Below are 26,251 nucleotides of genomic sequence, written 5' to 3' on the forward strand. Positions count from 1 at the left end.
GTGCTTTCCAAGTAACTGCTCAGGCTTAGAATACTTAAGAAGTTGCACTGACAAAGTGTAACTAATAAGACTAGATGTTTCTTTATGTACAATCTGGGAAATCCTGACAAGCCTATACTGTAGGCTGGGATTAAACACACACTGCAGGATAACATGAACATCAAAGCGTGGGCTGGGGTCCCAACACAAAGACAAATGCATTCCATGATATTTCCATATGCAAATAGCATTGTCAAAGTCCTTTTACAAGCAATATAAATTGGGCCAGTCTGCACATCTCAAAATTGGGTTGGAGATGATTTATGGTGAAAGAGGAGATGGGTCTAGAAAAGTCTATGGCCCTTTTTTCCCTATTGAAATATTGTTGCAGTACAAACAGAATAAATGCTATCAAAAATATTTTCTCAAGCAATCTATGTTGGGGCAGCCTGTACGTTGTGAAGTTGGTTTCGCATTAATAGCTTAAAGCCAGGATACATTTAATGTAAATATTGAAAATGTTTACTCATAAATACATGATCACAAGAAATCAACATATGGAATTAATTTAGAATCTAATAAATCTAAACTCAAGTTTCAAAATGAACAAATATGAAACATTGAAAATTAACTGATTGAAAAACAGCAGTTGATTTATCAAATACATAATTATCTTTCGACAGAAAGAGTTGTGGTCAAAGTCCTCCAAAAAACCCAAATGGTTCAATTGCATTTAAAAGACGACTACAATATGTCTATGGACTATTTTACTTTCTATGAGTGTTAGCACAATCATGGGGGAATCAGGCCAGTGGTCAGGTTTACCACTGTTCAGATTCCCACAAATTATGAAAAAGTAAAATAGTCCATAAAAGTATTGTAGTCCACGTTTTTGGCATTGTAAATAGTGTGGTAGTGCCTGGTTATAGTTTTTTTTTAAATCACTTTTGACAGAAAGAGTTGTGTTCAAAGTCCTTCAAAACCCCAAAATGGTTCAATTGTAACTTACCATTGGCCAGATTCCCCAAAACGATGCAAAAACTTGTAGAACGTAAAACAGTCAATAGAGATAACTTATTCAACTTTTTTGCCATAGTAAATAGTGTGCAGTGCGCACACACGGGGAATTTATCCGCTACCAGCTCCTCTCCAATAAAAAAACTATTATCTATAAGTAATTTTGGAGCGCTCTGACACGTTACCACAAATAGTTATAATTCTCAACATCATTAACACTGAAACTAATTTTACCCCAGTCTACAATCCAGCTGTTTTCGTTCGGAGAAGATCCAGGATTGGAGATCTGGAAATCACGTTTCTCTGGACGCGAATCTGGAAATAACGTTTCTCAGAACTGCGAATCTGGAAATCACGTTTCTCTGGACGGCGAAGATAAACTTTCTTTGGTGACCTAACGTCACTAGAGGTTTTTGAAGGATCACATTTTAGGGCGGGGACTCTTCTTTCCCTTCAATTGCTTACCCATATTGATTGATCTCCTTATCTACGCTAAGCACAGTACAACATTTTTTAAATGTAACATTTATTTAACTAGCCAAGTCAGTTAAGAACAAATTCTTAATTACACGACAGCCTACACCGGCCAAACCCGGACTAAGCTGGGCCAATTGTGCGCCGCCCTATGGGACTCCCAATCACGACCGGTTGGGATACAGCCTGGACAGTAGCTGCTGCAAATGATAACTGCTCATCAAAAGCTAGACTACTGTCGCACTTTTCCACCAATAATTCAATGACAAAACAATTTAAATATAGTCAGGTGATCTAACCACTAACATTGTTGATGAGTCTTTACAAAATTCAAGCAATACAAATCGTTGTCTTTCTGTCTAAGGACAGTAGTAGCATGGCTGACTGGTGTTAGCAAGACTGGGATAATAGAGGATTTGACTAAGATGAGAACAATAAAGAAAATATTGTCTTGCATTAACAGCACATTTTATATCAACACAACATTATCTGCTATTGATGTAGTTTCGTTTCCATACGTGCAACACGTCCACAGTGCGGCGCCCTTTGACTATGTGAAATTCAAGGCTGGTTTACATTTGGTCTAACGACTGTTCGTGGACAGTTTGTCACATTCTAATGGTCCACAGACAGCCTTTACAACAGCATCTGCTTGACGATATTCCATAGGACTCCCACCCACTGGGGAGCCAGACCCAGTCAATCAAAATGAATTTTTCCTGACCAAAGAGATTTATTACAGACAGAAATACTCTACAAGACAAATACTCACAAGACATTACTTTTTTTGGGGGGCTAACATATAATGGGGGTCCCTGAGTTGCCGGCAATTAAAGTTTGAAAACCCCTGCCATAGTATATAGACAAACAAAATAAGCAGTGCAATTCAAACTATACAGGAGCTTCTCATCTAAACTATGTTGCACATAGGCTGTGTTTAGACAGACAGTCCAATTCTGATATTTTTTCAACTAATTGGTCTTTTGACCAATCACATCCGATCTTTTCACATTAGATCTTTTTCAGAGCTGATCTGATTCGTCAAAAGAACAATTCATGAAAAAAAAGACCAGAATTGGGCTGCCTGTCTAAACGCAGCCAGTGTTGCACACTCGATTAATGCAATGATCCACAAATGTGTGGATATTCTAAAAGCCTTTAATTTTCAATTTGGCTAATTGAGCAAACATGCTGTCTACTGGTGTTAAGGTCATTCTCGCAGGGACATGTGGTGTGGGAGAACCGTTGTCTTTACACTCTACCACTTAGAGGGGGGTATGTGGTGTATATATCTCACACACTACCTCTGGAGGAAGTGTGGGAGACATCTTTAAAAAGAGATTTGAATCTATATCTGTCTCTTTATACTTCACAAGAATCTCTCCTGGACCTCGTTTGTGTCGTCAAAGTAGTGTCGTCATCCTTCCTGTTTGGCCCTGTCCGGGGGTGTCCTCGGATGGGGCCACAGTGTCTCCTGACCCCTCCTGTCTCAGCCTCCAGTATTTATGCTGCAGTTGTTTATGTGTCGGGGGGCTGGGGTCAGTTTGTTATATCTGGAGTACTTCTCCTGTCCTATTCGGTGTCCTGTGTGAATCTAAGTGTGCGTTCTCTAATTCTCTCCTTCTCTCTTTCTTTCTCTCTCTCGGAGGACCTGAGCCCTAGGACCATGCCCCAGGACTACCTGACATGATGACTCCTTGCTGTCCCCAGTCCACCTGGCCATGCTGCTGTTCCAGTTTCAACTGACCTGAGCCCTAGGACCATGCCCCAGGACTACCTGACATGATGACTCCTTGCTGTCCCCAGTCCACCTGGCCATGCTGCTGCTCCAGTTTCAACTTCCACCTGACTGTGCTGCTGCTCCAGTTTCAACTGTTCTGCCTTATTATTATTCAACCATGCTGGTCATTTATGAACATTTGAACATCTTGGCCATGTTCTGTTATAATCTCCACCCGGCACAGCCAGAAGAGGACTGGCCACCCCACATAGCCTGGTTCCTCTCTAGGTTTCTTCCTAGGTATTGGCCTTTCTAGGGAGTTTTTCCTAGCCACCGTGCTTCTACACCTGCATTGCTTGCTGTTTGGGGTTTTAGGCTGGGTTTCTGTACAGCACTTTGAGATATCAGCTGATGTACGAAGGGCTATATAAATAAATGTGATTTGATTTGATTTGTGTAGTGTAAAAAGGCAGAGGGTCAGTCCTTAGTGTTGGACAAAGCAGAGTCCCCAGAAGACCCAGAACTACTCTTCACCTGCCAGAAGAAAGTCCACAATGGCACTGCCCATGATGGCACAGATAAACTGAACAAAAATAAATGCAACCTGTAACAATTTCAAAGATTTAACTGAGTTATAGTTCATATAAGGAAATCAGTCAATTGAAATAAATGGATTTCACATGCCTGGGAATACAGATATGCATTGGTTGGTCACATCGGTTGGTCACAAAGAAAAATAGGGGCGTGAATCAGAAAACCAGTAATTATCTGGTGTGACCACAATTTGCCTCATGCAGCATGACACATCTTCTTTGCGTAGAGTTGATCCGGCTGTTGATTTTGGCCTGTGGAATGTTATCCAAAACCTCTTTAATGGCTGTGCGAAGTTGATGGATATTGGCGGGAACTGGAACACGCTGTCGTACACATCAATCCAGAGCATCCCAAACATGCTCAATAGGTGACATGTCTGGTGAATATGCAGGCCATGGAAGAACTGGGACATTTTCATCTTCCAGGAATTGTGTACAGATCCTTGCGACATGGGGCTGTGCATTATCATGCTGAAGCATGAGGTAATGGCGGCAGATGAATGAAGCGACAGATGAATGAAACAACAATGGGCCTCAGGATCTCGTCATGGTATCTCTGTGCATTCCAATAAAATGCAATTGTGATCATTGTCCAACGCTTATGCCTGCCCATACCATAACCTCACTGCCACCATGGGGCACTCTGTTCACAACGTTGACATCAGCAAACCACTTTCCCACACAACGCCACCTGACAGGTACAGTTGAAACTGGGATTCATCTGTGAAGAGCACACTTCTCCAGCATGCCAGTGGCCATCAAAGTTGAGCATTTGCCCACTGAAGTCTGTCAAGACCCTGGTGAGGACAACAAGCACGCAGATGAGCTTCCCTGAGACAGCAGAGGGTGATGAGCTGGTAATAGCCATCTACGACCAAACAATATTACCCCGGGACAGTAGAGGCTGATGAGCTGGTAATAGCCATCTACGACCAAACAATATTACCCCAGGACAGTAGAGGGTGATGAGCTGCTAATAGCCATCTACAGCCAAACAATATTACCTCAGGACAGTAGAGGGTGATGAGCTGGTAATAGCCATCTATGAGCAAACAATATTACCCTGGGACAGTAGAGGGTGATGTTCGGTTTGAATCGGATGACATGTTGAGTGGAGATGAGCATGAGAAGAATTGGATTTCAGAGGAGAAAGCAGAAGGAAGTAAGAGTAGTAAAGTGGTAGTGAAATGTAGTAAATCCAAACCTAGTTCTGAGTCTTTATTGGTTGGAATAGGGGTTGTTACCTGGGATGTCCGTTTGAAGTATCTGTTATAATTGTGGATGTGTTGGATGAGAATAACGAGAAGTGGGCTTATTTCGTTTTTTTGTGTTTCTATAGAACAGAAGGAGCATGCTCTGCTCCTCAAAAAGATGTCAGATTGGAATGCGTGATGTGTGGATCTTCGAAGCATGGTGCTATCTCTGGTATGGTCATTGGATTGCGTGATGTGTGGATCTTCGAAGCATGGTGCTATCTCTGGTATGGTCATTGGATTGCGTGATGTGTGGATCTTCGAAGCAGGGCGCCTATCAAGGGTGTAATCTCTGGGGTGGTGCGCTAGAAGTAAATGCAAAGGATATATACGTAAAGAATTGGATCAAGTGGTTGGTGCACAACGACTGACCTGCTTGGTGGATGGAGTGAGGAAGTCCATCCCCTCTATTGTTTTGTGATGAAGAGTCTCTCCCTTCTCACGTGTATTTGGGTTATGTGAGATTCCTTGTGAGAGCCTTCATGCCCAAACCCATGCCCCCCGCAATGGAATATCACATTTTTGTTTTGTTTCAATACCCCGTGCAGTATGGGGCGGTAATACACCAATAGGTGAAGTCTGCCATAACCCTTTGTCATGGCGTTGCCCTGTTGTTGACGTTTATGAGCCCCATAAATACCTTTCCCCCTTTTCTCTCTCTACTCTACAGATTGGACTCTTGGAAAGCCCTTTGTTAACATAGAGAGAGTCTGGTAACATCAAAAGGTTAGTTATGGAACCATATTTCGGTAATCCAACCAGTTGAAAATATCCGTTGGTACTTAAAGAATATTATGTCAGATCAGTTGTCGTCTGAGACATTATTGCTGATGATAGGACGACATAAACTGTATCTTGGGAAGTCTACACATTCTAGTTATTAGATTCACATGGAATTGTTGTGCAATTTAAATGTTTAAATATGAAACTATTTGTTAAAAGATTAAATGTAATTTTAGCTTCTAAATGAGAGATTTGTTTTCATAAGTGAACTATGCTCACTCAGTGGCCCCGCCCAAGTGACCAAGCATCGGTTGTGAACTACGAAACACGCCCTTCTCTCCCCCACTACAAAAGCCCATTGAAGAAAGTCAACATTTGTGTCCCCGATGACGTGAAGACTGCTGTCCATATGTTTAAAAGGGCACATATCAACAACAGAACTAAGCCAACTTCAATGTGAGTTATGGTTGCGAATGGTTGAACGAATACAACCTAACGAAATTAACATTGTGTTCCCGAGGACATGAGGACCGCTGTCCATACGTTTAAAAGGGATCATTTCAATGTGGAGGTGGCGATCAACATGCTGGAAGGATGAATTTTGACTATACCAGCCAGAATGTAGCATGAGCTTACAGTATGGCAACTTGGTATGAACTTTGAGCTCTTATTCACTAAAGAAGTGATACATCCTAGACGTTGAGTTATCAGAAGCAGCTGTAAACGTGGGCTAGGAAAGGACGGACAATCTCTTCAGAAAGACAGGGTACTACAACATATCCGTTCTACCACAAGACATATTCTTCAAAGGACAAGGGAGATCCTTGCTGGGCAACCCAGTCTTCCATCTTTGACCAATCTATCACAGCGCAGCTCAGAGTAAATATATTTTTTGCATTTTCCTTTTCCAAATGGGCAGTTATTTAGAATGCATAAGATTCTGTATTTACGATAGCATAGCTTAATAAGGTCCGATAGAGACCCAATCCTTTTGTTCCTCAGTCTTCCCGCACTTTCATTCAAATCCAACCCCCTTTCTTTGTGTAACCAGCCGTCATATTGTTTCCGTCTGCTATGGACGTTTTCTTATATGACATAATTAATAATCAATGTTTGATCCATCCTGTGTATATGTAATTCTGTGTGATTATTTAGGTATTTAGTAAATAAATAATTAAATCAAATTTTGCATTGCTGATTCAACTTGTTAGCCAGGGTTTGTGAAGATAACCAAGAATTGTACAACTTTCAGATGAGACTGAATGAGGTGACAATTGATAATTGATTACAAGGTCTTTAAGAGTTTATTTGGAAGACAATAGCTCTATAAACATTCATCCGTGGTGCCCCGACTTCCTAGTTAATTACATTAATTTAATCAGGTGATATTAATTACAGAGAATTGATTTGATAAAATAGCATGTCATATATCACTTAATCAATAGTAAAGACATAACAACTTTAAAAGAAGAAGACACTTGACTGAAGAGTAATTTGTGAAAATTGCTCGGGATCTGCTAGATTTGATGTACCTTTCAACACATATAATAGTGATCTGTTAGATTTGATGTACCTAGCAACACATATAATAGTGATCTGCTAGATTTGATATACCTAGCAACACATATAATAGTGATCTGCTAGATTTAATGTACCAAGCAACACATATAATAGTGATCTGCTAGATTTGATGTACCTAGCAACACATAATAGGGATCTGCTAAATTTGATGTACCTAGCAACACATATAATAGGCCAGATACAGAGAAGATGACCACTACAGGTTCACAATGTTTAATGTAGGGGCATACGGCCAAGAGAGCTACGGTGGAGTGTTTCAAGAGAGTTCTTTTAGGTCCAAACTACTGCAGAACACCTTAGATTTACTACCGACAGCTGTCCTGCCAGGTACCACAACACCAAGTCATAATGTCTTCCTGGGAGATGCAGATTTCACCATACATGAGAACCTCATGAGCCCTTATGCTGTATGTTGATAATAGAATGTTGGAATTTAATTCCCTTGTTACTGCATACATGTTTTGTTCAAGCGACATCCTGTTATGGTAATGAATACTCTCTGTCTCTGTGAACAATGAATGGGATTAGTCTCATTCATTACAAAACTTCTACCAGGAATAGTGCACTTAATTACTAGTTATATCCCTCGCATAGTGGGAATCTGTGTCCCTCTGCCCAAATGACAGTTTCCTTTTAAGATGCTGGTTTCTCCCTTGGGACAACCAGGTTCAGATCCCTCCCATGACACTTGTGTGAATCAGAAGAGGCTGGTGGGAGGATCTATAGGACGACATGTTCAATGTAATGGTTGGAATGGAATTCATGGAACAGAGTCTAACCTGTGATTTCCATATGTTTGATGCATTTACCATTCCATATCATCCATTCCAGCATCTACAATGAGCCTGTCCTCATATAGCTCCTCCCACCAGCATAGCCGTGGGAAGTAGGGGTGCTGAGGGTTCTGCAGCAAGCCCTGAAAAATCCTACTAATACAAAATAAAAACTGCAAATTGAATTTATATATATTTTTTTTATCACAAAAGTAGTGCACTGGGCCTTTTCTAGTCATGTATTAGAGGAACGATATAGCCATCTGTTAAAGCAAAAGAAAATATTCAGCACCGCTGCCCTGTCAAAAAAAAACTTATCCTGGGCACCCCGGTATTTCCGGCCAAAACCGAAAGTGTAATTCAAAAGCATTATAAAGCACATAATTATGTCTGGATTTGATTACAGCTTTGATCAGCATTTAAATTCAAACCTGTTGCTACCTGAGCCTGATGAGCCATATATTATGTGCATTTATGAGCCCTAAATTAATAACATTTAATTAGCCCAAGCCCCAAAAAAACCAAACAATTGAATCGTTATTCAATATATAGGCTACAGCACATTACGCACGACAGAAAAGCATTAAAGCCCACCCATAGATGTAGCTAGCTACAGTGCATTCGAAAAGTATTCAGACCCCTTTACTTTTTTTCACATTTTGTTATGATACAGCCTTATTCTAAATTTGATTAAATTGTTTGTTTTTTCTCAAATCTACACACAATACCCCATAATAACAAAGCAAATACAGGTTTTTTGAAATGTTTGCAGATGTATATAAAAAAATATGACATAAGTATTCAGACCCTTTACTCAGTACTTTGTTGAAGCACCTTTGGCAGCGATTACAGCCTCAAGTGTTCTTGGGTATGACGCTACAAGCTTGGCACACCTGTATTTGGGGAGTTTCGCCCATTCTTCTCTGCAGACCCTCTCAAGTGCTATCAGATTGGATGGGGATCGAAGCTGCACAGCTATTTTCAGGTCTCTCCAGAGATGTTCAATTGGGTTCAAGTCTGGTCTCTGGCTGGGCCACTCAAGGACATTCGGAGACTTGTCCCGAAGCCACTCATGGGTTGTTGTCACGTCCTGACCATTGTGAGTCCTTATTTTCTATGGTGGAGTAGGTTAGCACGTGACTGGGGGTTTAGTCTAGTTTATTATTTCTATGTGGGGTTTTAGTTCTGTTTTTCTATGTTGGTGATTTTGTATGATTCCCAATTAGAGGCAGCTGGTAATCAGTGTCTCTAATTGGGGAGCATATTTAGGTAGCCTTTTTTCCACCTGTGGGTTGTGGGAATGTATTTTGAGTTAGTGCACGTAGCACCCCTGTAGTCACGGTTCGTTGTTAGTTTATTGTTGATTGTTTTGTTAAGTTTCATTTTCTAATAAATTATGTGGAACTCAACATCCGCTGCGCCTTGGTCCAAGTTTGCTTCCAACGAGTGTGACAGTTGTCTTGGCTGTGTGCTTAGGGTTGTTGCCTGTTCTGTTGGAAGGTGAACCTTCGCCCCAGTCTGAGGTCCTGAGTGCTCTGTACTTTTTTCTGTTCATCATTCCCTCGATCCTGACTAGTCTCCCAGTCCCAGCCGCTGAAAAATATCCCAGCATGATGCTGTCACCACCACCATGCTTCACTGTAGGGATGGTGCCAGGTTTCCTCCCAACGTGAACTTTGGCATACAGACCAAAGAGTTCAATCTTGTTTTCATCAGACCAGATAATCTTGTTGCTCATGGTCTGAGTCCTGTAGGTGCCTTAAAAATCCTACAATGTGATTTTCTAGATTTGTTTCTCATTTTGTCTGTCATAGTTGAAGTGTACCTATGATGAAAATTACAGGCCTCTCTCCTCTTTTTAAGTGGGAGAACTTGCACAATTGGTGGCTGACTAAATACTTTTTTTTGCCCCACTGTACATGTACGTAGAGTTATTAAAGTGACTATGCATAGATAATAACAGAGAGTAGCAGCAGTGTAGAAGAGGTGGGTGGTAATGCAAATAGTCATTTGATTAGCAGTTCAGGAGTTTTATGGCTTGGGGATATAAGCTGTTTTAGAATCCTCTTGGACCTAGACATGGCGCTCCGGTACCACTTGCCGTGCGGTAGCAGAGAGAACAGTCTATGACTAGGGTGGCTGGGGTCTTTGACAATTTTTAGGGCCTTCCTCTGACACCGCCTGGTATAGAGGTCCTGGAGGGCAGGAAGCTTGGCCCCGGTGATGTATTGGTCCGTACGCACTACCCTCTGCAGTACCTTGCGGTCGGAGGCTGAGCAGTTGCTCAGACAGTGATGCAACTCGTCAGGATGCTCTCGATGGTGCAGCTGTAAAACCTTTTGAGGATCTGACCCATGCCAAATCTTTCCAGTCTCCTGAGGGTGAATAGGGTTTGTCGTGCCCTCTTCACGACTGTCTTGGTGTGCTTGGACCATGTTAGTTTGTTTGTGATGTGGACACTAAGGAACTTGAAGCTCTCAACCTGCTCCACTACAGCCCCGTCGATGAGAATGAGGGTGTGTTCGGTCCTCCTTTTCCTGTAGTCCAAAATCATCTCCCTTTCCTTGCCTCGATGCGAGCATAGAAGTTATTTAGCTCGTCTGGTAGGCTTGTGTCACTGGGCAGCTCTCAGCTGTGCTTCCCTTTGTTGTCTGTAGTAGTTTGCAAGCCCTGCCACATCCAAAGAGCGTCGGAGCCGGTGTAGTACAATTCGATTGTAGTCCTGTATTGACGCTTTGCCTGTTTGATGGTTCGTCGGAGGGCATAGCGGGACATCTTATAAGCTTCCGGGTTAGAGTACAGCTCCTTGAAAGCGGCAGCTCTACCCTTTAGCTCAGTGCGAATGTTGCCTGTAATCCATGTCTTCTGGTATGGGTATGTACTTACATTCACTGTGGGGACGACGTCCTCGATGCACTTATTGATAAAGCCAGTGACTGATGTGGTGTACTCCTCAATGCCATCAGTAGAATCCCGGAACATATTCCAGTCTGTGCTATCAAAACAGTCCTGTAGTTTAGCATCTGCTTCATCTGATCACTTTTTCATAGATCGAGTCACTGGTGCTTCCTACTTAAATATTTGCTAGTAATCAGGAATCAGGAGGATAGAATTATAGTCAGATTTGCCAAATGGAGGGCGAGGGAGAGCTTTGTACGTGTCTCTGTGTGTGGAGTAAAGGTGGTCTAGAATATTTCCCCTCTGGTTACACATTTAACATGCTGATAGAAAAGAGGGAAAACTGATTTAAGTTTCCCTTCATTAATGTCCCCGGCCACTAGGAGAGCCCCCTCTGGATGAGCGTTTTCCTGTTTGCTTATGGTGGTAAACAGCTCGTTGATTTTAGGTTTTAGTGCCAGCATCGGTCTGGGTTGGTATGTAGACAGCTATGAAAAATACAGATGAAACACTCTAGGTAGATACTGTGGTCTACAACTTATCATGAGATACTCTACCTCAAGCGAACAAATCCTCGAGACTTCCTTAGATATCATGCACCAGCTGTTGTTTACATATATGCATAGGTCCCCGCCCTGTTTCTTACCAGAGGCTGCTGTTCTGACTGTAAAGCCAGCTTTATGTCCTTAATGTTGTCGTTCAGACACGACTCTGTGAAACATAAGATATTACCGTTTTTAATGTCCCGTTGGTAGGATATACGTGCTTTCACTTCGTCCCATGTATTTTCCAGCGACTGAACATTAGCTAGCAGGATGGAAGGCAAAGGCTGATTAGCCACTCGTCGCCTGATCCTTACAAGGCACCCTGATCTTTTTCCGCAAAATCTCAGTTTCCTTCTCCAGCGAATGACGGGGTTCTGGGCCTGGTCGGGTGTCTGTAGTATATCCCTCCCCTCCGACTCATTGAAGAAAAACAGTTCTTCTAATATGAGGTGAGTAGTTCTGATGTCCAGAAGCTCTTTTCGGTCATAAGAGACGGTAGCAGCAACATTATGTACAAAGCCTGCACACACACACACTACTAGTAAAAATCATGTAGAATGATAAATGATAAATGGCTACGCAAACAGGTTTTTCGTTGATGCCTGCCAACAAGATTACCTGCATGGTATCGGTTAAAAAAAGACTTAGAGGTTTTATAAACAGTCTGTCTGCCAAATATGTCTTTCAGACAGACAGACAGTTCCCCTTTGATGTTCAGCTTATTTTCTACTTCTCTATGGAGTGTTGTGTCCTCCAAAAAAAATGTCAATCCATTAGCTGGTTATTTAGCAATTTCAAGAATAATCTGGTGAATTTTTTTTTGCGTAATATAGCAATGCTAAGCTAAACTTCAGATAAGTGAACTATCCCATGAATGGAAACTTGACTGCAAGAGATGGTCTCTATACTCTCCCAATGAGATTTGGTTTGAGCTCATTTACAACATGCAGCTTTGGACCTACGAGGGTTTTATAAATAAGCATCAACCAGTGGGTTGAGCGATGGGTATACAGAGATGACCAGTTTACAGAGGAGTATAGAGTGCAGTGATGTGTCCTATAAGGAGCATTGGTGGCAAATCTGATGGCCGAATGGTAAAGAACATCTAGCCGTTCGAGTGCACGTTTACCTGCCGATCTATAAATGATGGCTCTGTAATCTAGCATGGGTAGGATGGTCATCTGAATCAGGGTTAGTTTGGCAGATGGGGTGAAAGAGGAGCGATTACAATAGAGGAAACCAAGTCTAGATATAGATTTAGCATGCAGATTTGATATGTGCTGAGAGAAGGACAGTGTACCATCTAACCATACTCCCAAGTACTTGTATGAGGTGACTACCTCAAGCTCTAAACCCTCAGAGGTAGTAATAACACCTGTGGGAAGAGGGGCATTCTTCTTGCCAAGGGGTAAGGGTAGAGAAAGCCTGTTGGACACTAAGAAAGCCTTGTTGTAGAGCATTTAACACAAAATCCGGGGAGGGGCCAGCAGAGTATAAGACTGTATAATCTGCATATAAATGGATGAGAGCTTCCTACTGTGTTTTGAATACTGTTAATATCAGTATTCAAAACACTCTTCCATAACTACATCACAGTAATGACCAACACATCTGGATTGGAGCAGTGAACAGAAATAGAATTTACAGTACATCACACTTCCTATGCATAATGCAAATACTCTAGAACTGCTTCATCTCAATATCTAATTTCCTTATCAATCTGCATTGATCTGATAAATACAGGATCGGTGTAGTATTTCATCAAATGAGAGACTTCATTTCAACCGGTACAGAATGTGAAACGCTTTATTGAAAGAAGTTCATTATCCAAGTGTTATAAATACATGCATTATAAATATTATAATTGTATATTATATTATAAATACAAGTTCAATCTTTACTTCAATGCACATCTGTTGTGCATTATAAAAACAGAGGAAGAAAGAGGTGGCTAGAGGTGTAAAAGACAAAGGGAAAGAGGTAAGAACACAGAAGCAGGGAAGACAGCATATGATTAATGAATCAGTGCTACCCTAACATTCTCTCAGTTCATCACAATTACATAATAGTGTCTCTAGAGGTGTCTCCTTATCAGCCATGGGCCCCCAGTCGGCCCGAAGGTTATCTTATTAAGAGGGGGTGAGGTGCAGATGATGGGACTGGGGGTTGGCATCCTCTCTCACATCAAAACATACCTGCAGACGAGAGACAGATGGAGAGAGAGAGATAGCAGGTTAAAGCCTTGTGTGTTTTTTAAAATTCTAACACTGTCAGTCATAATCATCAGGAGGTGAAATGCAAAACTGACCTTGGATCATTAACTCTGGGACTACTGCATCTCGATTTTAAAGTAAAGCATCTCTTTAATAATACTTCCTGTTGACCTGACCAAGTGACCTCTCACCTATGATCATGCTGTGCCCTCTATGTAGCCAGTTCAGATGCGGGAGGGGTTCACCAACACAGCTGATATAACCTAGAGGATTTAGGGAGAAGGGGAGAGAGGGATGAAGTGAAGGAGAGAGATTTATTGAGAAAATAAGGAAGTTAAAGAGTGTTCAACAGGAATCAGTTTGTGTGTCCTCACCTGGTGTCTACGCTAAGTGGCTGCAGAGTACTCTATGCTGAAAAACATGAACGGACACACAAGGACAAACAATATAGCGTAGTTATAGAAATAATGAAGTGTCTTAATTTTCTCCATGGTTGGCCCTCTTGCCTATTCTTTGAAGGTGGAAGGAGCCACAGTTATACACCTGAACCTGCTTACTGCACAACACAATCCATCAATCAGATTGATGCATGAGTTTGTCGGTGTGGGTTACAGGGTATCTAGTTGTTCTACATTTTTTCAATATGGGTGACTTAAAATAGATTGTTTTGTTTTTGTACAGACATTACACCCTTACCTAAACAGCACCCTCGCCTGAGAAGTAGAAGTCAAAGGGAGAGAAACTGAATTGAATAACTGCAGTTGACATAGCTAAGTAAATGGAAGAATACTCTTATTGTAATGTGAATGACTCTTTAAAAGAGCCTTTGGTTGTGCATAGTGTAGTCTATGGTGTTGCTAGGGAACAGAACCCTCTTGAAAGAAGTAGGAGGTGAAGATCTCCCTCACACAGATTACGTCTTACTGCGTTGTTGGACCCCATCCTTGAAACATCCTACAGAGCACTAGACTTCTCCTCTGGCACACGCCGGGAGCTGCAGATCCCCTCCTGGTCCTCGTTTCCATCCTCATGAAGATATGAAGGACACAGGTAGCCTTCACATGCCTGAATTCCTCCAGGAGGCAGTCCCAGAGGACCCTGGTCACCCAACCTTGCAGTGCCCTACACGGTAACTGTTGGAAATCATTTTGAAAAAATATCCAGTTACAAGGTATCTGTAGGAATTTGGAAGATAAAGTCATTATTTGACTTTCACAGCACCAGGTAACTGTGGATTACTAAAGTATAATATCCCTTATAACAAATAATGATCAAATTGGATTGATAGATGCATGTGCACACACGTGCATGTGTAGCATGTGACAATAACAGGATCATATCAAGGATAGCATCACAAATGAATACATAAATACAACTTGAGGCTTGATGAAGAGTGAATCGTTTGCAAAAACAAAAATGTGCACCCCCTTTGAGTCCCCAGGACCAGGACTGAGAGCCACTGCTCTTCATTGGGACCTCTTCATCTATAGAAAGGCTTTCACAGCTCTATCTGAGGACAGAAAACCTCACAAGAAACAGACTTCTGTTACTATTATCTCTGTCACATCTGCTTCTGCCACACCCCCTAGTGGTCAACCGGTGTCTGCTTGACCCTCAGCCATTCCCACAGTACACTCTCTCTCTCTCCATCTCCCCCTCCCTTTCTGTTTGTGTGTGGTTGGAGACAGGTGAGCTGGAGTCAGAGCAGATCCCTACCAGCTGCAACTCGTTCCATTATCAAGACCTCTACAAATACTCAGTTCTGCCACCTCCACTCTGCCAGATCGTAATCTCTGCTCAGTCAGTTTATGCTTCTAGCCATTATTATTATTCAAGATCATGTTACCCTGCTGTACCCTTTTCCCTGCTTGATTCTGTTTATCCTCTCACTGCAGTTTTGCCGCCCTGACTCTGGCTCCTGTTTCACATCTCGCTGCGCTGTTCCGGACTCACCACACCACCACTTCCTTTGATTCCCCTCCGAACCTGTTTATCCTGTCCCAACCCATCACACTCCAACCTCAGCCTCCACATCTGGTTTCCTACAACTCATCCAAGCTTCCCCAGATCGGCACTCCATATCTCCATGTGTTACAATAAATACCTTGGTTCATTCATCTCTGTTTCCTCGTCTGAGTCTGCTCTTGGATTCCCCTGTGCTGCTCCGCTTAACAATCTCCGTCCTCACTTCTAGGGACTGAAACTACACAAGTACCTGCCCTATCCAGAATAGCCTACTCTCTCACTTTGACAGTTAGGGCTGCTATCCTTTCACCCCCCTCCATGGTTGTTAGCTAGTGACCTACAAATACATTTGGAGTTTGTTTTTTACAATGATAAATACATCAAGCTAACTAGCTAATATAAAGTTAGGTAGCTGGTGATACTTAATTTAGCTAGCTATCTATAGAGTATGTTAAGTTGGCTAGATAGCAAGCCAACTAGTTATCTCATTTGAGTTAGCCTGCACTGTAGCTAGTTACCTAATAATACTTTTTTTGTTTTAATTTACATTTTTGAAATGCATTCACTTACTTGAATATGTTCTCCCAGCCATGTGGGCAATTGGAAACAGGGCAGCAAAGTTTGTTTGTCACCAGAGCGTTTTAGAGCATATTACTATTGAACTATTTACCCATTTAATAACCACACCTTCATGCAAACTTGCTATGCTGAATTCTTAATGCACAATTGATCGTGCTGCCATATGTTGCCAGCACACCTATAAGCGAGTCACAATGGGCGGCACGTGGCAATTTATCGCTCGCATGTGAACATGTAATTTTCACAGAAACCCTTTATGTCACACATTTTTCCAACACTATCCCTGGCTACGACTATTCCTGCTGAACTAAACACTTTCTTTGTCTCATCTCATTGTTCCTTTGGAAGACCCATGTGCTCTTAAAGTTCGTCGCTACCGCATCTGCCCGCCCGACTAGCATCAGTACTCTGAACGGTTCTAACTTAGAATATGTGGACAACTACAAATATCTAGGTACCTGCCTAGACTATAAACTCTCATTCCAGACTCATATTAAACATCTCTAATCCAAAATTAAATCTAGAATCAGCTTCCTATTTCGCAACAAAGCCTCCTTCACTCACGCTGTCAAACATACCCTCGTAAAACTGACCATCCTACCGATCCTCGACTTCGGCGATGTCATTTACAAAATAGCTTCCAACACTCTACTCAGCAAACTGGATGCAGTCTATCACAGTGCCATCTGCTTTGTCACCAAAGCCCCATATACTACTCACCATTGCGACAAGTATGCTCTCGTCGGCTGGCCCTCGTTTTATATTCGTCGCCAGACCCACTGGCTCTAGGTCATCTATAAGTCTCTGCTAGGTAAAGCTCCACCTTATCTCAGCTCACTGGTCACCATAACACCCACCCATAGCAGCAGGTATATCTCACTGGTCATCTGCAAAGCCAAGACCTCATTGGCCTCCTTTCCTTCCAGTTCTTAGAGTCTTATATATAGCCTTATATATAATTGGAGTCTTATATATTTCCCTCACTAACTTTAACAAACTATAGTTTTGGCAAGTCGGTTAGGACATCTACCTTGTGCATGACACAGGTAATTTTCCCAACAATTGTTTATAGACAGATTACTTAACTTATAATTCACTGTATCACAATTCCAGTGGGTCAGACGTTTACAAACAGAAGTTGACTGTGCCTTTAAACAGCTTGGAAAATTCCAGAAAATGATGTCATGGCTTTAGAAGCTTCTAATAGGCTAATTGACATCATTTGAGTCAATTGGAGGTGTACCTGTGGATGTATTTCAAGGCCTACCTTCAAACTCAAAAAAATTGTAGACCTTCACAAGTCTGGTTCATCCTTGGGAGCAATTTCCAAACACCTGAAGGTACCACATTCATCTGTACAAACAATAGTACGCAAGTATAAACACCATGGGGCCACGCAGCCATCATACCGCTCAGGAAGGAGACGCGTTCTGTCTCCTAGAGATGAACATACTTTGGTGCAAAAAGTGCAAATCAATCCCAGAACAACAGCAAAGGGCCTTGTGAAGATGCTGGAGGCAACAGGTACAAATGTATCTTTATCCACAGTAAAACGAGTCCTATATCGACATCACCTGAACGGCCGCTCAGCAAAAAAGAAGCCACTGCTCCATAACTGCCATAAAAAAGGCAGACTACGTTGTGCAACTGCACATGGGGACAAAGATCGTACTTTTTGGATAAATGTCCTCTGGTCTGATGAAACAAAAATTGAACTGTTTGGCCGTAATGAGCATCGTTACGTTTGGAGGAAAAAGCCGTGAAGCCCGTGAAGCACGGGGGTGGCAGCATCATGTTGTGGGGGTGCTTTGCTGCAGAAGGGACTTGTGCACTTCACAAAATAGATGGCATCATGAGGTGGGGAAATTATGTGGGTATATTGAAGCAACATCTCAAGACATCAGTCAGGAAGTTAAAGCTTGGTCGCAATTTTTGTTTGTATACGTGACAGTACCCCCTCCTCGACGCCGATAAAGGGGATGAACCCGGGGACCAGGAGCCGACCGGTCACATCTGCTGAAGTGCGGGAACCTGTCGAACCGGCTGGGGCGTGGGAACCTGACAGACCGGCGGAGGCAGGGGAGCCTGGCAATCCGGCAGAGGCATGAAAGCCCGACGAGCCGGCTGAGGCAGGGGAACCTGGCGATCCGCCTGAGGCATGAAAGCCCGACAAGCCAGCTGAGGCAGGGGAGCCTGGCGAGCCGGCGGAGGCAGGGGAGCCTGGCGATCTGGCTGAGGCATGAAAGCCCGACAAGCCAGCTGAGGCAGGGGAGCCTGGCGAGCCGGCGGAGGCAGGGGAGCCTGGCGATCTGGCTGAGGCATGAAAGCCCGACAAGCCAGCTGAGGCAGGGGAGCCTGGCGATCCGCCTGAGGCATGAAAGCCCGACAAGCCAGCTGAGGCAGTGGAGCCTGGCAATCCGCCTGAGGCATGAAAGCCCGACAAGCCAGCTGAGGCAGTGGAACCTGGCAATCTGCCTGAGGCATGAAAGCCCGATAAGCCAGCTGAGGCAGGGGAGCCTGGCGATCCTCCTGAGGCATGAAAGCCCGACAAGCCAGCTGAGGCAGGGGAGCCTGGCGATCTGGCTGAGGCATGAAAGCCCGACAAGCCAGCTGAGGCAGGGGAGCTTGGCGAGCCGGCGGAGGCAGGGGGAACCTGGCGATCTGGCTGAGGCATTAGAGCATGTAGTAGCTCCCGGATCCGACGTCATTTACACTGTCACAAAAAAACACTGATGCTTCCCTTATGTGAGGTGTTATTCTGTAACGAGTGCCCTGAGAGTCGGATAGCAAGTACAGGGAGTGTTTTAATAAATAAACACAAACAACGCACCGACACGGAAAATAGTCAATAACACCTGAGGAAAGAACCAAGGCGAGTGACAGATATAGGGCAGATAATCAAGTAGGTGATAGAGTCCAGGTGAGTGTCATGAGGCGCTGCTGTGCTTGACAATGGTGACAGGTGTGCGGGATAATCAGCATTCTGATGACATAGAGGCCGGAGAGGGAGTATACGTGACAGGCTCCAAGCAGATGGGGCTCTGCCCAACATGCCCTGATTGACAGGTCGCCACTGAGAGGCGCTATGAATGCAAGGACCACCTAGTTTAATATTTTGAAGTTATAGGCTACATTGTTAATTTACTGAGACTCAAACAACAAAAATATTTACAATGGATCACAAAAAAACTATTTTAAAACATAAGATTGTTTTATTGACTTGAACAATAAATAACAAGCAAAATATACCGATGAACTTTACAATACATACAAAACTCAGTGAGCTCTCTTGATGCTTTGCATTCCAGAATCTCTTCTAAAAAACATCAAAAATATTACTCAAACGATTTCCTGTTCAAAACATCCTCTTAACCAACAACAACTTTCCTTACCAGCTCACTGTTATCACTTCTCTCTGTGTGTTTAAACAGGTGAATGTAACCAGAAACTAGTTTTGGTTAAAACTCGTTTGAATGTTCAAACTAAATATACTGTAGCACTGTAAACAAAATCAAAATGGATGGAAGCTACAGCCCTAATACTGGCCAGCAATATCAGCATTCAACAAATCAATCAGTATCACATATTAATGATCATCTGAATGAATGGGTGGATTTTCCCAAGACCTCAGTCATTGGGTGGATTATCCCAAAACCTCAGTCATTGGGTGGATTTCCCCAAGACCTCAGCCATTGGGTGGATTTCCCCAAGACCTCAGTCATTGGGTGGATTTCCCCAAGACCTCAGTCATTGGGTGGATTTCCCCAAGACCTCAGTCATTGGGTGGAGTTTCCCAAGACCTCAGTCATTGGGTGGATTTTCCCAAGACCTCAGCCATTGGGTGGATTTCCCCAAGACCTCAGTCATTGGGTTGATTTCCCCAAGACCTCAGTCATTGGGTGGATTTCCCCAAGACCTCAGTCATTGGGTGGATTTTCCCAAGACCTCAGTCATTGCTCTACTTGACAGATTTGTCATTGTTGACGTTACACAGGATGTTTTTAGCACCACTCTGCCAAGCCAGAAGATTCTCACTAGGGGACTTGCCTTCCTGCATGGGAAAAAACAAACATTCAAATTAACTAAGCATTTGTAAAATAGATCACCTTACCGTATCAAACATCAATATTCAAATGCACTGTAGGGGGTGCTATGCTCATACAATAGCCACTAATAATCATACCAACCCGGAATATACTGAATGAATGTGAAAAGATGAGAATTGGATGATTAGGAAGTACTAACGCTGTTCTTAGTTTTAAGACTGGCTCCATACATCATCAGCAGCCTGATCATTTTGAATCGGTTTATCCTCACAGCATCGTGCATGGGTGTGTCTCCATCCTGGTTAAAAATAGTTAATAGCAACACAACCATATTACAGGGGTGTGTCTCCATCCTGGTTAAAAATAGTTAATAGCAACACAACCATATTACATGGGTGTGTCTCCATCCTGGTTAAAAATAGTTAATAGCAACACAACTATATTACAAGAAGTGCAATGGTGGGTTTCTGAAGCCGTACTGAGATGATTGTATTTTGTCATATTAGGGTTTGAATGTCTTACTCTGTCTTTAGCGTTGACATCTGCTCCACAATGGATGAGGTGCTCAGCTAATTCATAATGTCCAGTCCTCACTGCCACGTGGAGAGGAGTGCTGCGCAGCTGAGAGAAACCAGAGAGGGGGGAGTCAGACCACAAAGCATCCATATACTGTGCAGCTGAGAGAACCCAAAGAGAGAGGGGGGGGGGGGGTCAGACCACAGAGCATCCATATACTGTGCAGCTGAGAGAACCCAAAGAGAGAGGGGGGGGGGGTCAGACCACAGAGCATCCATATACTGTGCAGCTGAGAGAACCCAGAGAGAGGGGGGAGGGGGGGGGGGGTCAGACGACAGAGCATCCATATACTGTGCAGCTGAGAGAACCCAGAGAGAGGGGGGAGGGGGGGGGGGGTCAGACCACAGAGCATCCATATACTGTGCAGCTGAGAGAACCCTGAGAGAGGGGGGGGGGGGGGGGGGGTCAGACCACAGAGCATCCATATACTGTGCAGCTGAGAGAACCCAGAGAGAGGGGGGAGGGGGGGGGGGTCAGACGACAGAGCATCCATATACTGTGCAGCTGAGAGAACCCTGAGAGAGGGGGGGGGGGGGGGGGGTCAGACCACAGAGCATCCATATACTGTGCAGCTGAGAGAACCCAGAGAGAGGGGGGAGGGGGGGGGGGTCAGACGACAGAGCATCCATATACTGTGCAGCTGAGAGAACCCAGCGAGGGGGGGGGGTCAGACCACAGAGCATCCATATACTGTGCAGCTGAGAGAACCCTGAGAGAGGGGGGGGGTCAGACCACAGAGCATCCATATACTGTGCAGCTGAGAGAACCCTGAGAGAGGGGGGAGGGGGGTCAGACCACAGAGCATCCATATACTGTGCAGCTGAGAGAACCCAGAGAGTGGGGGGGGGGGGGGGTCAGACCACAGAGCATCCATATACTGTGCAGCTGAGAGAACCCTGAGAGAGGGGGGGGGGTCAGACCACAGAGCATCCATATACTGTGCAGCTGAGAGAACCCTGAGAGAGGGGGGGGGGGGGGTCAGACCACAGAGCATCCATATACTGTGCAGCTGAGAGAACCCAGAGAGAGGGGGGAGGGGGGTCAGACCACAGAGCATCCATATACTGTGCAGCTGAGAGAACCCTGAGAGAGGGGGGGGGGTCAGACCACAGAGCATCCATATACTGTGCAGCTGAGAGAACCCAGAGAGAGGGGGGGGGGGTCAGACCACAGAGCATCCATATACTGTGCAGCTGAGAGAACCCTGAGAGAGGGGGGAGGGGGGTCAGACCACAGAGCATCCATATACTGTGCAGCTGAGAGAACCCAGAGAGAGGGGGGAGGGGGGGGGGGTCAGACCACAGAGCATCCATATACTGTGCAGCTGAGAGAACCCTGAGAGAGGGGGGGGGGTCAGACCACAGAGCATCCATATACTGTGCAGCTGAGAGAACCCTGAGAGAGGGGGGGGGGGGGGTCAGACCACAGAGCATCCATATACTGTGCAGCTGAGAGAACCCAGAGAGAGGGGGGGGGGGTCAGACCACAGAGCATCCATATACTGTGCAGCTGAGAGAACCCAGAGAGAGGGGGGAGGGGGGTCAGACCACAGAGCATCCATATACTGTGCAGCTGAGAGAACCCTGAGAGAGAGGGGGGGGTCAGACCACAGAGCATCCATATACTGTGCAGCTGAGAGAACCCAGAGAGAGGGGGGGGGGGGGGGGGGGTCAGACCACAGAGCATCCATATACTGTGCAGCTGAGAGAACCCTGAGAGAGGGGGGGGGGTCAGACCACAGAGCATCCATATACTGTGCAGCTGAGAGAACCCAGAGAGAGGGGGGAGGGGGGTCAGACCACAGAGCATCCATATACTGTGCAGCTGAGAGAACCCTGAGAGAGGGGGGGACCACAAATCATATACACTCTTTACATTGCTCTGTATATATATATATATATATATAGAGAGGAAAACTCCATATGGAAGAAAACTCCATATGTTTCTAATGTTAGGCATCACAAATGGAGTTTAAGGGCTCTCTGTCTCAATGATGTACCTTGTCTCTGGAGTTGAACCTCCCTCCTTCGTTGAGTAGCAGCTCCAGAGTAGGCAGGCTGCCTCCCCTGCTGGCCCAGTGTACTGCTGTGGCGTCCAACTGGATGGAGTGGGACATAAAAAGTTAGGATGATGACAGTTCCCATCCATTCCGAACCATTTCCCATGTATACAAATAGAGCTCTGATGAGTGAGTGTAACAGAGAGAGAACTTACTCTATCTTTCTTCTCAATAGAAGCCCCAGCCTCCAGCAGTCTCTTCACAGCCTCCACATGGCCCTTAGATGAGGCTTTGTGTAGCGCTGTCCTTAGGAACTGTAAAAGAGAGGGAGGGCAGACCGGATTGGCACATTCATTTGGCTGCCTGTTACGTGTCCTATGACATCGTGAGACTAGGGATATATTGGCCCTCGGCTGCCTGTTACGTGTCCTATGACATCGTGAGACTAGGGATATATTGGCCCTCGGTTGCCTGTTACGTGTCCTATGGCATCGTGAGACTAGGGATATATTGGCCCTCGGCTGCCTGTTACGGATCCTATGGCATCGTGAGACTAGGGATATATTGGCTCTCGGTTGCCTGTTACGTGTCCTATGGCATTGAGAGACCAGGACTATAATGGCCCTCGGCTGCCTGTTACGTGTCCTATGGCATCATGAGACTAGGGATATATTGGCCCTCGGCTGCCTGTTACGCATCCTATGGCATCGTGAGACTAGGGATATATTAGCTCTCGGCTGCCTGTTACGTGTCCTATGGCATTGAGAGACTAGGGATATATTGGCCCTCGGCTGCCTGTTACGTGTCCTATGGCATTGAGAGAATAGGGATATATTGGCCCTCGGCTGCCTGTAATTCAATATTTAGTATCGCAATCAATGTAGCTTCTGGCATGTCAAAAGACTGACTGAGATGGCAGTCGATGTGTCATCATAAGAGAGACGTGATGCAGTACTCACATGATCACTGACGTTGGGGTCACCTCCAACTGACAGGTACTTCTCAATCACAAGCAACTTATTCTCCATTGCTGCTTTCAGGAATGTGTCTTCATCCACTGTGTCGGGCTGTGTGACAACAAAAAGAGACTTGTTACATTAGCTTAGTGTAGTTTGACTTGTTTTAGTCTATTGTTGTCCTTTTGCATTGAATTCCCTCGTCTTGATTATGGTTAGGAACTTTAAGCCTGAGGGAGAGAGAGATTGTGAACAGGAAGTGGTGGGACGTACAATGATCTCTGGCTCAGGTTCTTTCTTGTTCTGCACCTTCCTCTCCCTCCTCCTCTTCCTCAGTTTCAAGATGTTGAAAAGGTCATCCACAGTCTCGATCTTCACCCGGCCTGATTTGTCTGTCTGAAAAGGAACAAGGTATACAGTAGGTTCATTTTAAACAGATGGTATGGCTTGGAAGCAATCAAGCATTGGAAGGTGAGTAGAATGTTCAGTGTTTCAAATTGAGTACAAAGCACGAGGTGCTATAAAAACTCACATTGAGATTGACAACTGTGATCTCCTCCTGAGTGTTGTTCTCATTCTCCTCTGGGATGAACTCTTTGTGTGACCTCCGGGCATCCTGTTTCTCCTGGTTGACGGCTGCCTCGTACAGACTCTTTGAAAACGCCCCTGACAGGTGCTCGCCTGCCCCCTTCCCCTCACACCTCTTACCAGTGACCTGGGAGAGAAAACAGATTGGAGATGAGATGATCATCCTCCTAAGCATTACTTTCTATTCCAAGTGAGGAAAAGGCAGAATGGAGGTCAGGTAGCCATTCACACAAAAGCCTTCCCTTTGTGAGATGTTTCTGTCTTAATCAAGGGCCAAAGAAGGATGGATGTTGCTAATAGAGCAGTGTCCAACCCATTTAGAGACTAATCAAAGTGAACCCTGTTAGGTGACCAACTGATGGATTATTTTGGACCAAATGAAAACCATCACTTTTTGTTAATTGTAGGATCTTAATTAGAGCCAGTTTGCTACAGCGTGAAAATAATCCTGCAGCAACAGGAAATGTGCATTATAATTCATGGACATTTCTGTAGGGGTTGATACATTTTTCATGAAGGACAATTGGAAATGAACAACTTCAGAAGCCTTTTTAAACCTCAAAAACACCACCATATTAAATGTGTTTTATTTGACTTTATTATTTCATTCCAAGTCATCGTCTCATCTCTTTGTCAGACAGCCTGTGCTGTCTGATAAGATCACTATTTTAGTAGTTCTTCAAAGTAAATAAGGCATACTTCTATGACTGCTGAATACCAACTATCAATCACTTAGTTCTTGTATTTTCAGGTAGAGATACCTTGAGAAGCAACTGCTCTTGATCATGCGTTCTTCTGTCTCCTTTACAGGCATAAAATAAACACAGGCTGGACAAGTAGGCGTGCAATGGATTATATATTTGAATAAGAATGTGTTCTTAACTGGCTTGCCTAGTTAAATAAAAACAAATAAATACATGTGTTTAATTACCATGTTGTTTTCTGCACTGTTGAATGTTGCCTGTTGGAAACTACAACTCTACTACATCGCACAGTTTATCTCAACAACAACAAAAAATATGCAATGTGTGCATTGAGCTAGTCGAAAAGAACAGAACGAAATGGAATTCTAATAATCGAACTGAAACAAAAAAAATCTGAAATGTCAGAACTAACGGATGTCAAGAGAGACTACTACTTGGATTCCAATTCGGCCTTATATACCCGTTTTAGCCGAGAAAGAAACCTTTCACAAACTTATCTCAGAATGTAATGACACTCTCCTAAGTGTCACAAGCCTACCAACCAGAGACTGAAACTATCAGTAACAACATCCAGACAGACCAAACCCAGAGGAAATAATCGATTTGTTGCCTAACTGATGCAGAGTGAATCATCTTGACACGCGAGAAACAACCTGCCAGTTTTTCAACGCTATTCAGTCCCATATCTAGTCTGTCTGTGTGGTGAGGAGTAGTCCCAGTGGCTCCACTTCCAAAGTGGTCAGTGTCAATTCTGTTCTGAGTGAGGCTGAGATCCATCATCTTTTATATAGCTTACGAGATTGGTATTGGTACCTCTAAAAACAGAAGTGAGGTCATGTTTCCCGCTATTCAAGTGGCACCCCTTACCAGCCCGGGACATGGTGTCGGTTTACACTAGTTACCACAGCAACAAAGTCAGAATAGGCTATATTGGGGGAAAATGTATGAAAACTAAAATGAGATTTTTGGTCTTAATTTAAGGCCAGGGTTTGGCATAAGGTTAGGAATGTGGTTGAGGTTAGGGTTAGGTTTCAAATAAGATTTTAAGAAGAGAAATGCAGAAAGAGTT

General features: G+C 44.0%; 2 protein-coding genes across 7 annotated transcripts in view; both read right to left on the minus strand.

The window, feature by feature from the left end:
* Positions 1-1,391, minus strand: part of LOC109900098 (tyrosine-protein kinase Mer) — a 71,199-nt gene extending 69,808 nt beyond the window's left edge. For 2 of the 6 annotated variants that reach the window (XM_020495829.2, XM_020495830.2), the window contains exon 1: positions 1,231-1,390. Coding sequence is in view for 2 of the 6 variants with exons in the window: in XM_020495827.2 (XP_020351416.1) it covers positions 989-1,073 (85 nt within the window). In the remaining 4 variants the exon portion in view is untranslated. Of the gene's footprint in view, positions 1-988 lie in introns of all 6 variants that reach the window. The other 4 variants (XM_020495827.2, XM_020495828.2, XM_031835195.1 and 1 more) reach the window with 4 other exon arrangements.
* Positions 1,392-19,565: 18,174 nt separating this feature from the next.
* On the minus strand, positions 19,566-26,038 carry LOC109898973 (ankyrin repeat domain-containing protein 1). The gene is made up of 9 exons (XM_031835149.1): positions 25,840-26,038; positions 24,423-24,605; positions 24,164-24,286; positions 23,894-24,001; positions 23,150-23,248; positions 22,935-23,033; positions 20,882-20,980; positions 20,559-20,657; positions 19,566-20,364 (listed from the first exon to the last, which is right to left on the minus strand). The coding sequence occupies exons 1-9, from the start codon at positions 25,960-25,962 to the stop codon at positions 20,272-20,274; spliced, it is 1,026 nt and encodes a 341-aa protein (XP_031691009.1). The 5' UTR covers positions 25,963-26,038; the 3' UTR covers positions 19,566-20,271.
* Between the last annotated feature and the right edge of the window lie 213 nt (positions 26,039-26,251).

This window comes from Oncorhynchus kisutch, linkage group LG11 (assembly GCF_002021735.2).
Source record: "Oncorhynchus kisutch isolate 150728-3 linkage group LG11, Okis_V2, whole genome shotgun sequence".
In the NCBI taxonomy this organism is placed as follows: Eukaryota; Metazoa; Chordata; class Actinopteri; order Salmoniformes; family Salmonidae; genus Oncorhynchus; species Oncorhynchus kisutch.

Excerpts from the sequence above, each read along its gene's own strand:
- LOC109898973 (XM_031835149.1), bottom strand. The coding sequence starts at position 25,962 with ATGATGGATCTCAGCCTCACTCAGAACAGAATTGACACTGACCACTTT. Across the intron at positions 24,287-24,422 it reads TCACAGTTGTCAATCTCAAT|ACAGACAAATCAGGCCGGGT; the intron begins GTGAGTTTTTAT and ends GTTCCTTTTCAG. Across the intron at positions 20,365-20,558 it reads GTCTTAAAACTAAGAACAGC|GAAGGCAAGTCCCCTAGTGA; the intron begins GTTAGTACTTCC and ends TTTCCCATGCAG.